Here is a 16,771-nt window from a genome sequence, read left to right as displayed (position 1 = left end):
TGAAACTACCTTTCAGTCTAACACAAGTATTTACAGGCTATCACAGAATGGTAACAGCAAAAAAATAGTAAAGTCAGAAATGTCTGACAGGTGACACTGATGTGCTTATATAGGATGAAAAGAAAACTGCAGATTTACTTAGGAATATTGTAAATAAAAATTATCAATATGGAAATTCTTAATATAAAAGATGGTTTTGGTTCAAGGACCACACTTGATATTGAACATTCTCAATAAAAAATTATAAAATGTTACATGGAATAGGAGCTCAGGGATGTGAACCTGCAATTGGAATACTCATCCATAAAAAAGGATCAAACCTCTAACTAGGAAATCAGAGACCAGTCAGTCTCTTCCATTTTTAATTGTCCAACTTCATAAATACCCTGAATGTTGTGTTTGTCTGTTATCACTGCTTCTGTGGTTTAAGTGTCTACTTTCTTGGTGTAAGTGTGAAAATATCTCAAACAAATACCCACCCCATAATGCATTCTGATTTAGCTATAACTGACATGGCGCCTTCTGAGCACTGTTTTTTCTTGCAGAGTGTGGCTCCCGCCCACAGTTTAGCACCCGCATAGTGGGAGGCAATGAGTCATTGGAGGGGCTGTTTCCCTGGCAGGTCAGCCTGCATTTTCAGAGAGAGCATCTCTGTGGGGGATCCATCATAACAACCCAATGGATACTCACGGCTGCCCACTGTGTTTACGGGTACGATTCTCTCTGGCTGATAACTTAGAGAGTAAAAACTCTCCTTCTTTCACCTCCCTAAAAATCTCTGGGAGCCAAGAGTGTTATTGTACCAGATTATTCTGTTTTTCATAAAGGAAAGATATCATTGAGAAGCCTGCATGTACACAGAGAGATAACCATTAGAGGGTACCTGGTAGTAAACTGGAAAAACTTGATTATTTGGTTTAATTCAATTCAGTTCAATTCAATTCATTTTTATAAAGTGCCTTTCACAACAAGGTTGTCCCAAGGCACTTAACAATGCAAGTGACCATACATGTTGTGAATACAGAACAGAAAAGACCAGAAGACAACGGGGGAGAGGAACCAAAAACTCCTTATTAAGGAGAAAAAAAACCTCTAGGGGTCCAAGGTCAACTGGCTGCCCAACCACTTTGGGCATGCTAATATTATATAATTTAAAAAAGGAAATAAATGAATGAGGGTATTAATCCATCCAGCCATCATGTCTTCTGTGTGCAGATCTCTGTAGACCAGTAAATTCCTCCTAAACAATAGCTATATCCACGATGTCCCTCTTGGATCTATGGCAGTGATGCAGCATCCAACTCAGATGGTGCCCAGCCCGGGTGCCATCTGGACATGTGGGGAGAAGAATAGGATAGTTTGGTCAGAACAGATGTATCTACCTGGTGGGCCAACACAGAGGCACACAATGGCATGTACAGCAGCACCAGCAGCCATGGTTGCAGCAGGCTATAATGTAAGGTGTGAGTAGGCTAGGCTGAAGTAATAGGTCTTCAATCTGGATTTGAATACTGAGATTGACTTGGCATCCCGAATATGGGGTAGGAGACTGTTCTATAGCTAGGGGCCCTGTAACTAAAGGGCTTACTGCCAACTGTTTTTTTTATTAATGCTTTTAACTTTTATGTTCACCTGTGCTCATTAACTGGATGACTGATTGTTTGCGATGTCTAGGTTTTCACATGTTTTTTAGCTGTAAAAAAAGGCATTTATGTAGGAGAAGAATAAATTAAGCATTTAACATTTTCTTAGATTGTTACAACCAATTTAGCTGAACAGTCAAAAGCCAAACACAAATTTAACAATTAACTGCTTGAAATATAGTAATTGTTAAGCTGGTTACACAAATAATCATCTCTACCTTTTCTTGCTAAATACAAATAAATTCACAGTTTCCATTAAGGATTTGATATTAAACCATATATTTTTATTGTAAAGGATCAAGTAATGGTTTATTCCATGCTGAAAAGAGAAGAAAGGAAACATGTCTCAGCTGTGGAGCCTTCAGCATTGAATAAACCTTTAACTTGTTCCTTTGCAGACTATGCATGCTGATGCAGCTACCGACTTGAACTATTTTTATTGTATAAAAGCTACAAATAGGAAATGGCCAAAACCCTAAACACATCTCTTAGTTCAGAACCTGCAAACTATGAGTTTTTCCTTTTTCCCAGTTTTGTTGTCTGCAATGCTACAAAGTGTGTTATCTCTAAAAGGATCTGCTGGATTGAAAAAATACTTTCCCTAAAAGCTGTTAGTGTACCTTGAAATATTTCTCAATCAGTTATTGCTGTCAATGTCCTGTAGGACAATGAATAAATAGCAATTGTCTGGATTTCTCAGGTTTGCATCTCCTTCTTTTTGGGTGGTATATGTGGGCATCATTGACCAACCAGTTCCAGGTGTGTCATCTCATGCTGTGTTGAAGATCTTTTACCACTGGAAGTACAAACCCAAAGCCCTGGACTATGACATTGCTCTAATGAAACTTAAAACCCCACTGAACTTCAATGGTAATGTTCCCATGTGTTTTTATCATCTTTGTTATACAGTACCTCATTACAACAAAGTGTATTTTAATGCAGTGCAGACGTTTGGTGTTTCTATTAACTCTGAATGGCTGATCTATGACAGGCATTGGTAAATTTAGTCCTTAATGATCTTGTAGGGGTTTAATTTAATTTATGATCTTAATTGCTTAATTAAGTTAATTTAAGGAATACAGAAGTCAAGGCTCCAGGTATCTATCCCTCATCTGAAAAAAATGTTTCAATTACTGAATTGTTTGAAACAGATGCTCTGAACTATTCGTGAAAAACATAACTTTGCCCAATGCAGATACTACTGGCACAAGCAGATTTTTTAAAAAGTATTAGGGAAACAACAAAACACTGCAAAAATGAACAACAGAAAGAATACTGATTCTTTCAAATGAATATTTGGCAGGACATGTTTCAAGCAGATTTCTTTGATTCATTTGTAGCTATTTAAAAATTCTTTGAATTCTAAAACAAGAATCTGCCACAAAACCTCATATACCATTAAATTTTGAACACATACTGTACTATTTTTTCCTCTAGTTGGAAATCTTAGCTTGATTTCATTCCTGATATAGTATGTATCTGACACCATTTAGATCATGCTTTATGAGGTAAGGGTGGCAGGGTGGCACAATGACACAGAAGAAGTTATTTCTTCTGCAGATGACTTAGAATAGACTTTATTCTTCATATATTTCTAGATACATGTTTGCAATAATAGTTTTCACATTTTGTTGTTTTAGTCATGACACTTGATGTCATTTTGTAATTTCACTAAAATGGAACTCCACAGGAAGGGTGTGAATACATTTGCAAGGCACTGTACAAAGATAAAAAACAGCTAATCATACCTTTAGAAGGTTGTGTAGGTTGCAGCACTAGATTTTCATTAGATTATTTATGTATCTCACTCCATGTCCCATATGAAGGTCTTGTGGAACCCATCTGCCTGCCAAACTATGGGGAGGAGTTTGAAGATGGGAAGCTGTGCTGGATTTCAGGCTGGGGAGCAACAGAAGATGGTGGTAAGACTAAGAAATGGTAAAGACCTGCAGAATAGGAAGTCATTCATGCTGGCCAAGTGAAGTAAACCCCAAAGTATGCTGTATATTTTTCATCATTTAAAGTAGAGGTGACCAATTCCAATCTTGAATGCCTTTGGTTCAGCACATGTTAGGGGTTAGGGAGCCCCAACAAGTGCTGGAGGAGATCAGTCCAGCAAGTGATTCAGGTCAGGGGAGCTCCAGTTCTGTCCTGCATACCTTCTTCTAGCGGGTTTTTTAGTACCAGGGGTCCCAAACCAGTCCTTTGTTGCCCCAAAGTGATGGAAAACTGTTAACCAGCTTAAGTTAAGCCAATCATAAATTCAACAGGGATGTTACGAGCTGTACAACAATGAAAACATGCTGTCAAAGCTGCACTCCAGATGGACACCTGCTGGACTTGAGGCTTCCCTGACTTAAAACATTTCTTGCTGGTTGTCTAGCTTTTAAATATTTACAGATATTCAGATGAGCCTGATCCCTGATCTTAATAAATGATAGATCAACTGTTAATGAAATGCATTTTTTTTCTTTTAAATGCAAAGGTCTAAGAAACAATACAAACACACCAAAGTTTTTGTTCTGTGACTTTGTGCACTGGTTATGAAGTTATGATCTTAAGCGCAACTACTCATTTATTCTTTTTAGGTTAGCAGGTATCTATATACAGTATATATCAATAATATATATTGTCCTGTTTTAAAAGACAAATCAATTGTTCAAAAACGTTTTTAATGATTTATTATTTTGCTGATTGATTTTACTTGACAGGTGAAGCAAGTATGTCAATGAACTATGCCCGAGTTCCTCTCATCTCTAACAAAGTGTGCAGTCAGCCTACTGTATACCAAGGCTATATCACACCCAGGATGATCTGTGCTGGCTATTTGGAAGGTGGTACCGATTCTTGTCAGGTAATGGTTGATCAAACTGGAAAAAATATGGAAACAAGTATAAGTATTTTATAATAAGTATTGAAAAGTAAAGTTTTTATAAATGTAGTATTAGACTTCATCATGTATTGTTCCAAATGCTTTAGAACACACACGAAGTGAGATTACTCAGTAAACCAGATAACTTTTGAAAACATGTTAACAAAAGTCAGGATTTGAATTGAAAATTGAATTGCATCCAGTTAAGTAACTACAGTAAAACAACATATCCTCTATTCTTAACCTGCTCCAGAACTGGTTAAATCAAACTTTACCTGAATTTGAGTTTAAGAGCACCACTCACAGACCAATCAATCCTCTGCAATTAATGTCGCTTTTCTTCAGGGTTGCAGTTGTCATAGTTCAGTGTTAAAAGAAACTCAACCTCTCCGCATAGGGAAGAGATTTCTTGTGACTGGTGTGTTTTTTTACTGTGTTTTTCAGTAAAGTGACAGTGTGCTGTGCAACGAGGATAGTGGTGTATGCAATAAAAACAGTATTCACTGTAAATGTAGCTTCTGTTCCTGTAGTTATACACCATGATTGAAGTTCTTGCAGGAGTTTCTAATATCGTTGATGCTCTAGACTGCTGGCCATCCCACCCCCCTAAATACCTCACAGGGACAAACAACCAGGAACAGAAAAAAAGATTGATTTTAACTGAAAATCAATTCACAGCATCAATGTGCAGTTAAAAATACATTTCTACCTAGTTATGGTCTTTCTGCAACTTGGAAGGGGCGGATAACCTACACTGCTTGATTCACACCACAAAAATATTGGGGAAAAGTCAGTATCCCAATAATAAAGGAATTTTATTGTCTAGATGATGATTTATTGTCTAGATGATGATTCTTTCTCCTACAGTTATGATTCTTTCTCCTACAGTTATGCAGTTATGCTCTGCTCACGCTTCTTCTTGTTGGTTAAAACTAGGGAACATTTTCATCCGTTGATTGCTCTAGACTGTATTTTACAGTACCACTGTGGAAGATAATGTTGTATTTTGTCTTCACTGCTGCCATATCCTCCCATTGTGGTCCAGCTACTGTGGTCCAGCTACTGTACATAAATTACATAAAGCATATTGTAGAACTACACAGTAGCTTAAATAGAAGCTCAAATTGAATGCAATAATAATATAAGCATGGATTTTAATTAAGGGAATGGGCAGAAACATAGTGAATTAGTTTTTATTATGCCAGAGCCAAGGCATACATTCATACAAACAAGACATAGTGGCAAACTGAGGTTAGTCAAATCTTATGCTATACTGATTTCTACTCTTGCCACACAGGAACAGTTAAATGACTGAAAATAGACAATGAATTTATTACTGATTTTTTTGCAGTGACTATAGTATAGCTGCTCCCTATTACAACAGCTTTTATCCTCATAGTTTTCTATAAAGAACTGTAATTCATGGTGGATTAATATGCATGTTCCTTCACTATTGTGAAGGAACAGATAAAGGATTTGTTGCCCGACCCTCCTGCTTACTGAAGTGTGGTATGAATCTGGATAACTTGATTCAGGGATAATCCTGAATTAGTCAAACCTGCTTTGTAAAAGAGCCCCAGTACTTTTTCTATTTATTGTTTATATACCTTTGTGGAGATTTTTGAAAGCTTTATTTATTGGAACAGCATTAAGATGCTTCTCTGCGCACAAAAATTTACATTAAAAATATGATAATAAAAAAAACACGGTCATCAATTGAAAAATGCTAAATTGACCACATGAGAGTAGCTGCGAGAGGCCTAACTTGGCTGTGTGCATTATTATTGCTACTCGATAATTGATATCTATGCTCTCGTAGTCTCATACCTCACTGCTCATGCTCGCTTGACACTCAATCTCTATGACTGGGCTTGTTGAATCGTTGTATTTTACTTCATTCCCCCCTTATAAAATATATATATATACGTCAGTACTCCCCCTCTTAAGGGCGCTCCAGCCCTTCCTCATTTCCCCCATAGCTTACACCTGTTCCTTATTCCAGCCCCTCTTTAGTTCCACTTTTAAAGCTATACGCAGGCGTTTGCCCGAGGCTTCTCATTGAATCCTGCTTCGTGAGAGCCCGGGGTCCTGCCGCGTCTGGCTCCGTCATGGTTTTAGTTTCCTGTTCCTGATTCCCTGCCCTGCCGGTCCCGACCCAGTTCTTGTTTTTAATTACTTCGGATGAATCCCCTGGCCTTGGACTCATTTTGGATTCCCCCTTTGGATATACAGTACCCTTGGATTGTTCACCCTGTATTCACTCCCCCGGATACCTGCACTCCTCGGACACGCCTCCCGTCTCCAGACCATTCTCCTGCATGACTATTTTCCCTATTGTATCCTCACAATTCCGGATCGTGTCATCCGAATAGGGCCCGGAAAGAACCGGATCGTGACACATACAATGTCAGGGCAGATCTTTCCTTTCTAGATGTACATGCATCCATTGCCATGACATTGTGCGTTCCACGGTTACAAAAAGATGTGATTGATGTTTTTGTACAAGTGATAGTTACAATTATACATATAAAACAATCCTAATCCTACAAATAAATAAAGTCCTACCCCAGGACCCAAACGCAGACCTCAGCCATGTGGAGATCTATCGTCAGGATCTTGGAATAGCAATATTGACCCAACTCTGATTATCATTTTTTGGCTGATAGATATGCCAACACCCGGAATGTATTGATACCATATCCCCAGTAATGCTCCTCAGGCCTAACAAGCACACTGTTGGTCCACCTTATAAAGCATCAGACACAGAAACGGTAACAACATTATTCTGTTCACTCAATCTCTGGTGTAGAGGCTCGGTGACAGTGTGATGCGTGGATCCAGCAATCTCATCCTGTCACTCAGATGGCAGAGTCAGTAGTTAGTGGCACTTGATATGGTCCCTCCCAGCAGGGTTGCATCTGGCAGGGTATCTCTTCTTCACCCACACCCACTCACCAGGTATCCGGTCATGTCTTCCCTCTACTGGAGATCCCCAAGTGTCCAGCACCTGTTCACAAGCCCTGTGCACCGCTTCAGTTAACAAACCTACAATACTGCAATAGAGAGTCAGTAAATTCAACAGTCCTTTTAGCCAAACTTGGCCTTCCAGGGAGTTTCTTTGGCTGCCCATGATGATCTGAAATAGGCTCAGTCTCACAATTCCGTTTGCTCCAGCCCACAAACTGCACAGGACCGGAGGTAGAGCATCTACCCACAGTGTTCCTTCGGTTGATATTTCCTTAGTTGGTCTTTCAGACTGTGGGTGATGCGGGCAATGGAACTTCCACCTCAGCCCTAGTGAGGTGATTACAACCTGGCACACCTTCACAGTGCAGTATGGCCCTTGATCAGTATCCAATGGGCAGGGCAGTCCGCACCACGGGATCATCTTTGTCATACACCTGGGTATCCGCCAGCATGAATTTCTGGCTACAAAATGGCATTAGGCTGTGAGGGCATGCAGGGCATCTGGTGTGCTGAAGGCCCCACATTCTTTTCGCATTTTTTCTAACCACATCTATTAGAAGCCTCAACCTGAATTCTCCCTTTTCCCCAATAGAGGTTTCACAGGGGTCTCAGACTCCTGCTCTCCCAGTGCTGCTCGCCTGGCATGTGCACGGTTGTTCCCTTGAGTTACGGGGATTATTTATTGTGTTATTTACACCTTACTACAGCTACTTCAGTCGGCAGCTGTAAAACTACAAATCAGTTCAGAGACAAATCCAGTATTCTTAACTGGAGTCCCTGCCATTGATAGAGAATCCTATTTCTCCATAGCCATCCAGAATTGTGGCCTACATGCAACAAATAGATACATTATATACATATACAGTAACCCTTTTACATCTTTCTTTTTACAATCTTCCATCAGGACTCTAAACTGGCTTGCTGCGCTGAGGCAGTGAAGGGGCATTTTCAGGTCGTTAGCACCTCAAATTCTGTTGTAACAGCTCAGCCTGTTCTCTGTTCTCCCTCATGCACCAGAGAGGACCCATCAGTAAATAGTAAATGTTCACGGTCCCCCACCTTTTGGCTACAGCGTCTAATGATATAATAGTATCCTACCGGATGGTGCCTACCTCCATGCTCCTGCGTCAGCACAGCTGCCCAAAACTCATTTTCCTCACTTACATACAAAGGAATGGTTGATCCATCTGAGGAAACCCCAGTGTCAGCACCTGTAAGAGAGCTTATTTCAAAATATTACAGGTGGCTTTGCTGCTGGAACCAAAGCAATCTTGTCCTTTGACTGCTCTCCCCCCTTAAACAGATCTGTTAAAAGTTGTGCTCACCCCGTAAAAACATTGCACCCAGGCCCTGTTAAAATTGCACAATGCTAGACACAAAAGGTCCTTATCATAACTGCTTAATATTAGACCCTCTAAACCCTGAAGCAACTCAGACTTTTGGGTTTCTTCGTCAGGGGAAGCACTCAGAATACCATCAACATACTGAGTGATCACAGTCAGTTGAAGCCACATGATACCCTGTCCTAGATAGTCATTCCTTGTAATGCTGCATAACATCCCAACCCAATAGATCTGGGATAAAACCACCCACATTTGCGTGATAAGTGCACGTGAATGTTAAAATCAATGTTAAAATCTGGTACTCAGCTAGTAAAACTTGCTGCCTCAATACTCCTGTGGTCTCCTGCCATCTCCCCATATACATTACTCTATAGCACACTGTGAAGTGAGACAAGCATGACAGTAGTGCTCCAGTATCCCATAACAGAGAAACCGACACACCATTTACAGTAAATTTTAGGTTTAACTCCTTTTATGCACTGGACTGGGACAGACTTGGGGAGGCTACAAGGGATTTACAGGATCTAATCTTTAGGTAAACAGCTCTCACAAGACTTTATTCTCCCCAGACAGAGCTCTTACCTGGGTGATAAATTTTTCACTGTTCTTTCCTGTCAGTTGAACCACAGGGCAGGTCCCTGCTTCCTTCATCCTGCATGCGCCTTCTGCAGTATCTGGTTTCAAGCCATTCAAATAAATTCAACTTTTGTTTCAACTATTACAACTAAATGTATATAAATACAAAAACTGTTTATCTAACTCCTTTAAGTCCACCTGTACTATACTTATACATTTCAGACGCTCTTATATTTTCCAATCTCATTAAGTTGGTTTTCGTCAAGTCTCTTTTGTTCCGTCTCTAGCCAGTCCCGCTGGCTAAACACACTCGCACACACTTTTTAGTAATCACATTCCAATTTCTCTTTCTTTTTTCTCTCATGTATCTGCCACCACTGGTGTTGGCTGCACACCAGGGTGGCAGCTACATCCTTGTGCTTTTGTCAATACTCATATGCTTTCTTTACAGGCATCTTCGCCGCAAACTCCTTCTGACAAACGTAACAGAAAGAATAAGGCTCTGGATCCCGAGATAAAGTTAAACAGATGAGTTTATTGCATGCAAGGAACAATAAAGCCAAAGTCTTGTTTCCCACAAGAAACAACGAAACCGAAGTATTGTTCAAAGTGCCGGTACAAACTTTAGGTCTATATAGCCCTTCCTTGCCGCTTCTGACGTCACTCGTTATTATGGTGAAGGGGGGAGGTCACGTGTTTGGCCAGTTTACAGCTTTTTGGCTAAATGGTCGGGGATTAAGTCCCCAGGGAGTTTCCTAGCTGCATCTGGAATCCTTATCAGTTCTCCCTTTCCTGCCATAAAAAGCTGGGACTGGTGTTAGTGGGACCAGCGAGGGGTGCCCACCCTGTGTTCTGTGTGGGTCCTAATGTCCCAGTATAGTGGCAGGAACACTATACTATAGTGGGTGCAGCCTGACAGTGTGTTTTCTGTAGTGCATCTGTAAAAGTTAGTGAGGATCTGGGGACATATCTTAGCCTCCTTCAACCATCTTAGGAAGTACAGGCGCTGTTGTGCTTTCTTAATTAGACAGGTGGCGTTGAGAGACCATGTAAGGTCCTCAGTGATATGGACGCTAAGGAATTTGAAGTTACTGACCCTTTCCACCTGTCTCATTGATGTGGATGGGGCACAACCGTTTTGCAGTTTTCTGAAATCAACGATCAGCTCCTTGGTTTTGCTGATGTTGAGGGTGAGGTTGTTGTCTTCACACCACGTTGTAAGCAGATTGACCTCCTCCCTGTAAGCCCTCTCATCATTTTCTGTGATCAGACCTACAGCTGTTGCAGAGGGTGGTGTCGAGACCCAGTGCACTGTTTCTTGACTAGTTTCTCTGGAATGATGGTGTTAAAAGCTGAGCTGAAGATGAATAGTAGTCTTGCATGTGTGTTATTTTTATCCAGATGGGATAGGGCAGCATGTATGGCAATGGAGATTGTGTCATCTGTGGATCTGTTGGGCTGGTAGGCAAATTGGTACAGGTCCAGAGTGTCTGGAATGGTGTCCCAAATGTGCCCCATCACCAGCCTTTCGAAGCACTTCATGATGACAGGTGTTAGTCATTAAGGCTTGTCACTATGGTTTTCTTCTGTATTGAGATCATGGTGTTAGTCTTGAAGCAGGTGGGGACTACAGCTTGGGCCAGAGACATATTGAGAATGTCTGTGAATACACCTGCCAGTTGATTGGCGCAAATTCTGAGGACGCGACTTGGAATGCTGTCAGGTCCTGCAGCCTTGCCTGTGTTCACTTTTAGCCGAGATCTCCTCACCTCATCTGCAGACAGTGAGAGCACCTGGTCAGCTGTGGAGGGTGCAGCTCTGTTGACTGGTTCTGTGTTGGTGGCTTGAAACCGAGTATGGAAGGTGTTGAGCTCGTTAGACAGGGAGGCATCATGGGCAGGTGCACAGATGTTCTTCCTTTTGTAGTCTGTGAGGGCCTGTATACATTGAAACATGTGCCTTGGGTCTTTAGCGGTGAAGAGTTCATCTAATTCCTGTTTGAGTGTGTTTCTTGCGTGTTTAATACCATTCTTTAGATTTAGTTAAGATGAGACGTTAAACCAAGGTCCCGACTCTCAGTGGTCATTAAAGATCCCCATTAAAGTGAGTTTGCCTCTTCTACATATTTTTTATATTTGGAGTTATGGATGTGAGTTGCAGTCTCATGTTTGACTCTGCATCCAATCTGTTGCGATACTTAGTTTTTGTGGACACATACGACGAAAATCCGCTTTCACATACGTGGTCACAAACGGGAGAAGAACAGAAAGAGCTTTTTCTGATAATAAGCTGTTTGTAAGGAAGAGTCTGAAGTGAGGTCAATTAATTTCTCCTATTCTTGTGACGTGAAGTTTTTTAATTGATTTTCATATTTCTTCTTTTTCTTTTTTTTTCACTCGTGGTTGCGGTAATTTCTAAGCGACCTTTCTACCTAGTAACATGCTATTTTCTCATTGCAAGAGTTTTTGAGATTTGGCAAACATTTTCATCTCCAAACAAGATGGAAGAGCAGATAGCAGAGGAAATTTCATCCGACACCTTTGAGGTTCTGTACCTTCTGGCTCTAGCAGCAAAAGTACAGAAATGTATTCAGAGAGCGAATTTGAAGATGACATTTCTGACTTCTTGGAGCCATGCAAAGCCACCAACTCACCTTTCTGTTATTGATAGCAAATTTTTATTTTTCTTGTATTCTATGTGAGAGCTCACGGAACCCCTATTTGAGAACCACTGATCAAGGCTGTACTTTACAGAACCGTAAAAGGAAGACTGTAACCATCATAAAGCTGCTCTGGGTTTTGACTGTATTGACAACAGGAAAGTAGACAGTGCTGTTGCTGTGATAATGCCTATGAGTCTCCTTCAATGTGCAAATTATTCTATAGTTCTGACATCCACACTGTACTATCTGTGTTCACAGCTTCTGGAGTGTTATTTAGTAATTGGTCTTGATTGCCATTACATGAAGCTCACAAAATTAAGCTCACAGAAAGTGTACAAGAACTGAAGACAGTAATGTTTCCTAAAAGCTTTTCCCGACAGTCCACTTTGAGAAAGCATATGGTTCTGATCGAAATTATTAAGTATAATTCAAACCTTTGATCTTGAATTAAACATCTTTAAGTAACACCAAAGTAGATAATATAAAGTACATAAAACACTCACTCGTAATTTAATAACTTTTGTCTTCATAGCTTTATTATGGGTCTGTATGTGCAGTTAATATAATTTAATGAACTATTTACAGAAGTTCTTACAACTTTTTACTTTTTAGTACTTGATGTAAAGCTATGCAAAAATACATCTTGTTGCTTTTTGTGCTGTACTAGTATGTTTAATGTTATAGGGTGGACTACAGTACCCAGCTTTAAGTGCTTTTGAGAAAATAGTTTTATCACATATTTTTGCCACCCCCAAAAAATGTCTTAAAAAAGATTAGACCAATTTTTCTGTCTGAACATTGTGTTCTTGTTCACAGGTAAAAAAGTAAATATTGAAACATTGTAAATCAACATTGAAAAAATGTTAAAAAATGTCTCCTGGGTACTCCTGCTGTTTGAGTTAGGCTTTGCAGCAGATGCTATCTAATGGTGTACTGGTGTGCAATGTGACTCAGGGAGACAGTGGTGGCCCACTGGCCTGTGAGGATGCCTCTGTTTGGAAGCTGGTGGGAGCAACAAGCTGGGGTCAGGGATGTGCAGAGCGTAACAAACCAGGAGTCTACACCCGAATCTCTCAGTGTCTCGACTGGATCCATGAACAGATGGAGGTAGGCAGTTAAGGCAGAACAGGGTTTGTCTGTTGAAATAATTATTTGTATTTCAGTTCATAACGTTTTTAATTAAACATTTGTAAAATTTAAAGTAAACCCTACTTTTTACTGCAGAAAATTATTAGTTCCCACTTCTTACAGCACTTGGAAGCAAAGTAATGTACTGTAGGTGCACTCATCAGATTTTAGAAAGAGACTGGATTGTTAAAATAAACCAGCACCCAAACCTCTCTGTGGCAAAAGTCATTTGATGAAGCAGGCATACAATTATTTACAGCTTCCTTTAAGAGAAACAGCATGCCCTCAAACAAATGAGAAGGCCCCTGGGTTGCCACATGTTGAAATGATTCCACATTTGTTGAGTAGGCTGGAGGAACATGATGGATGGGTAAGCAGCTGTCACACATGTTTATTTTTTCATAAACCATCAACAGCATCCAAAAATTCCTAATGCAAAAAAAATGTAACAAATGTTCATTTCATTTGCATGCTGGCTGTCCTTTTGGAAAATGACACCCTAGTCTTTTGCAGAAAGGACCATGCAATCCCAAAGATGCTTTTGAATCCTATGAAAGTAATCGAAAACATATTTAACAACAGTGTTATCTTTCTTAAGAGATGTTTATTAGGTTAAAAAACTATTTCAGTAGGTACATATCTAATATTAACATTATGATTGTTACTGGAAATGGTTTACAAACCTATGTCTAAAACTTGAAAAAATCATACATGGATATTTCATAAATTATGAACAGGATTCTCATGTGCACGTAACCCACAAGGCAGCAGACATGAACTTTATGTTCCTATTGTCATGTAGTAGGGTCTAAAATTTGATTATCTGAGATACAGGAGATTTTCACTTTTTATCCTTAAGCGTAATTGTATCTGAACTTGTAGCCCTCTTATTCTTGTTTTGATATTGAGTGCTGCTGTTTAAGTTAGAATGTGGTCATAGAGAAAATTAAATGAAGGTTGTAAGTTTGTTGGCAGCATAAAAAGCTTGTTATCTTTATTTTTTGTTCTTCAGAGAGAAGAGGCACTGCATCCAACAACATTTAGTAATGGGACTTAAGTAAAATGGCTTTATTTTTAATAGCTGATTTTAGATTTTGTAGTTTTGTCACGTACTTTTTCTGAACACACACATACAGTACAGAGCCTTTGAAATTAATGTTATATACACCTTACTCTGAACAAATATTTGCTGTGGCAAACCTAAATTAATTTACAATTATTAATACAATTACTTGAGTGTGTAATAATAGTGGTTCATATGATTTCAGAATAAGTACCTATCTCTGTAAGTTCCTCAAGCAAAGATTCAACCATGCCGACCAAGGAGCTTTCAAAACGATTCAGAGATAAAGCTGTATAAGGTACAGATCAGGAAAAGGGTATGAACAATTATACTCTTCACATCTATGTGAGCATGGTGAAGCCGATCATTAAGAAGTAGAAGGCACCCAGACACTACCTGATCAGACCATCTCTCTAAACTTGAGCAGCAAGCAAGGAGGAAACTCAAGAGGGATGTCTGTCATGAGGCCAATGGCGACTTTGAAAGTGCTACAGAGTTCAGTGGCTGGGATGGGAGAAAATGTCCATTTGTCAACAATATCCCAGTCAAACCGCAAAGTGAGATTGTGTGGAACCAGAAAAAAAAAACATTTCAAATCCCATGTTTTGAAGCAAAGCACCTAAGTAATACTGCAAATATTAAAGTACTTTTTTTTTTGTCTGAATGCAAACTGTTATATCTGGTGCAAACTAAACAGTACATAGTCAACACCACCCCTTCTATAAAGCTTGGCAGGTGGCAAAAGTATGCTCTAGTTCTGCTAGACCAGTAAGCTTGAATGAATGGAAAAATAAATTGAGAAAAGTACTGAGACAGAGAAAAATCTACTTCAGTCCTAAACAAGGAACTTTCAGTAGGATAATGGTCCAAAGCTGAAGGCCAAAACTGAAGCATGCAAAAAAGAATGTCCTTGAGTAATCTATTGAGAATCTATGGATTTACTTGACATAAACACTGCTGCCCATAAGCAATCCCGAGGCAGCTTGACCATAACTGCCGAGGTGAATGGACACAAATTGCACCAAGTGTGTAAATTTGGTAGACCCAGAAAGACTTGCAGCTGTAATTGCTGCCAATGGTGCTTTAGCCAAACATTGAGTTCATACTTATGCATTGGACATATTTCATTTTTCTCTTTAGTTTTTTTTCTGACATGTACTAAACTTGTCTTGCACTTTGAAATATTCATTTGGAACTTTCAGATTTTTAGAAATAAAATATAGAGTTTAAAAAAATGCATTATTTTGTAATTTTTGTAACAAAATGGGACACTATAAGAAGTGTCTGAATACTTTTTTTAATAATTACTCTTTTTTACTTTAGGACAGTTTATTTATTTTTTTCTCTGCAATCTTTAGGAAATGCTAAATTACTGAAAACAAGAGGCCTGAGTGCCATGAAGTTTGGGTGCACTTCAATCAGTCAGACTAACTCCTGGTTTGCTGTACAGCATCACTGCCCCTCTGCCGGTGAGAGATTCATTGCTTCTCCAACATGACACGTAACATAAGGAATGATTCTGTCATCTGGGCATTTACATACGTAGGTCCTTATTCTACTAATTGTGTTGCAATGTGGTACAGCTATGAGTAATTATATTATGGCAAGCAACATCTTATTACCTTCAATGGGCTGTGTGCTGCTGTAACATTGCAGCATTGTGCAAAACTTCTGTGCATACCTAAACATCTAATTACATCTGTTTTCAGTGGAACTGTTATTTTGGAATGAACTGTATTGCTTACCATTGATGCAATAAAATATTATGAACATGTATCATTTAATATTAAAGTCTATAAATGGTAATGTGACTGTAATAAAAACAGCATAAAGACATTATTATTCCTTCTTTTTATCTAAAATTTTTCAAAACTGAATTTAACAATTTCACCCAAATACAAATGTAGTGAGCTCTGTTTCAGTTTTAATGAAAGCAATGAGTTTTTGCTGTATATAATGTTTTCCATCCTAGAGGAATTGACTATAAGAGTTCATAAATAACCAAGTAAAATATCTACTTCTGCCTTATAATGTCTTGCACATATGTAGATATTTCTTTGAGAAAGTTTAAAACATGACTTTCTCCTTTGGTTCAGTCTTCCTTTATCTCTTAGCTGCACAAATTTAAAATTTTGGAGGACATTTCAAGTGAAAATTGGAAAAATAATTTATTTTGTACTTTAGATCCAACAGTCAGCACCTGTCAGGTTTGCCTTATCAGCATACTGGCACATTTGCCAAGAATCATTGAATCACAAGGTTAGCACAGTGAAGTGACAGTGTTTCTGCCTCATAACCTTTGTGTTTCTGGGTTGAATTCCAACTCTGGGATGCTACCTTTGTGGAGTTTGCATGTTCTTTCCATGTCCATATGGATTTATCCCAGTGCTCAGGTTTCCTTTCACAGTCCAAAGACATACTGTCCATCTGTGTATGCGTGTGTGTGCCGGAGAAGTGTCCTTTACAGTGTAGTCCTGCCTTGCATTCTGTGTCTGCAAGGTAGGCACTGGCTCACTG

At 39.3% G+C, this 16,771-nt stretch overlaps 1 protein-coding gene across 1 annotated transcript in view; it reads left to right on the top strand.

The window, feature by feature from the left end:
• tmprss3a (transmembrane serine protease 3a) overlaps positions 1-14,337 on the top strand; it is a 29,080-nt gene extending 14,743 nt beyond the window's left edge. The window contains exons 8-13 of the mRNA XM_088644297.1: positions 546-711; positions 2,344-2,513; positions 3,470-3,565; positions 4,355-4,497; positions 13,018-13,170; positions 14,204-14,337. Coding sequence (XP_088500423.1) covers positions 546-711; positions 2,344-2,513; positions 3,470-3,565; positions 4,355-4,497; positions 13,018-13,170; positions 14,204-14,248 — 773 coding nt within the window. The 3' untranslated portion in view covers positions 14,249-14,337. The remainder of the gene's footprint in view (positions 1-545; positions 712-2,343; positions 2,514-3,469; positions 3,566-4,354; positions 4,498-13,017; positions 13,171-14,203) is intronic.
• Positions 14,338-16,771: the final 2,434 nt, after the last annotated feature.

The sequence above is a fragment of the Lepisosteus platostomus genome, chromosome 2 (assembly GCF_059453375.1).
Source record: "Lepisosteus platostomus isolate fLepPlt1 chromosome 2, fLepPlt1.hap1, whole genome shotgun sequence".
Lineage (NCBI taxonomy): Eukaryota > Metazoa > Chordata > Actinopteri > Semionotiformes > Lepisosteidae > Lepisosteus > Lepisosteus platostomus.
This window is presented reverse-complemented; position numbering and strand designations above follow the sequence as displayed.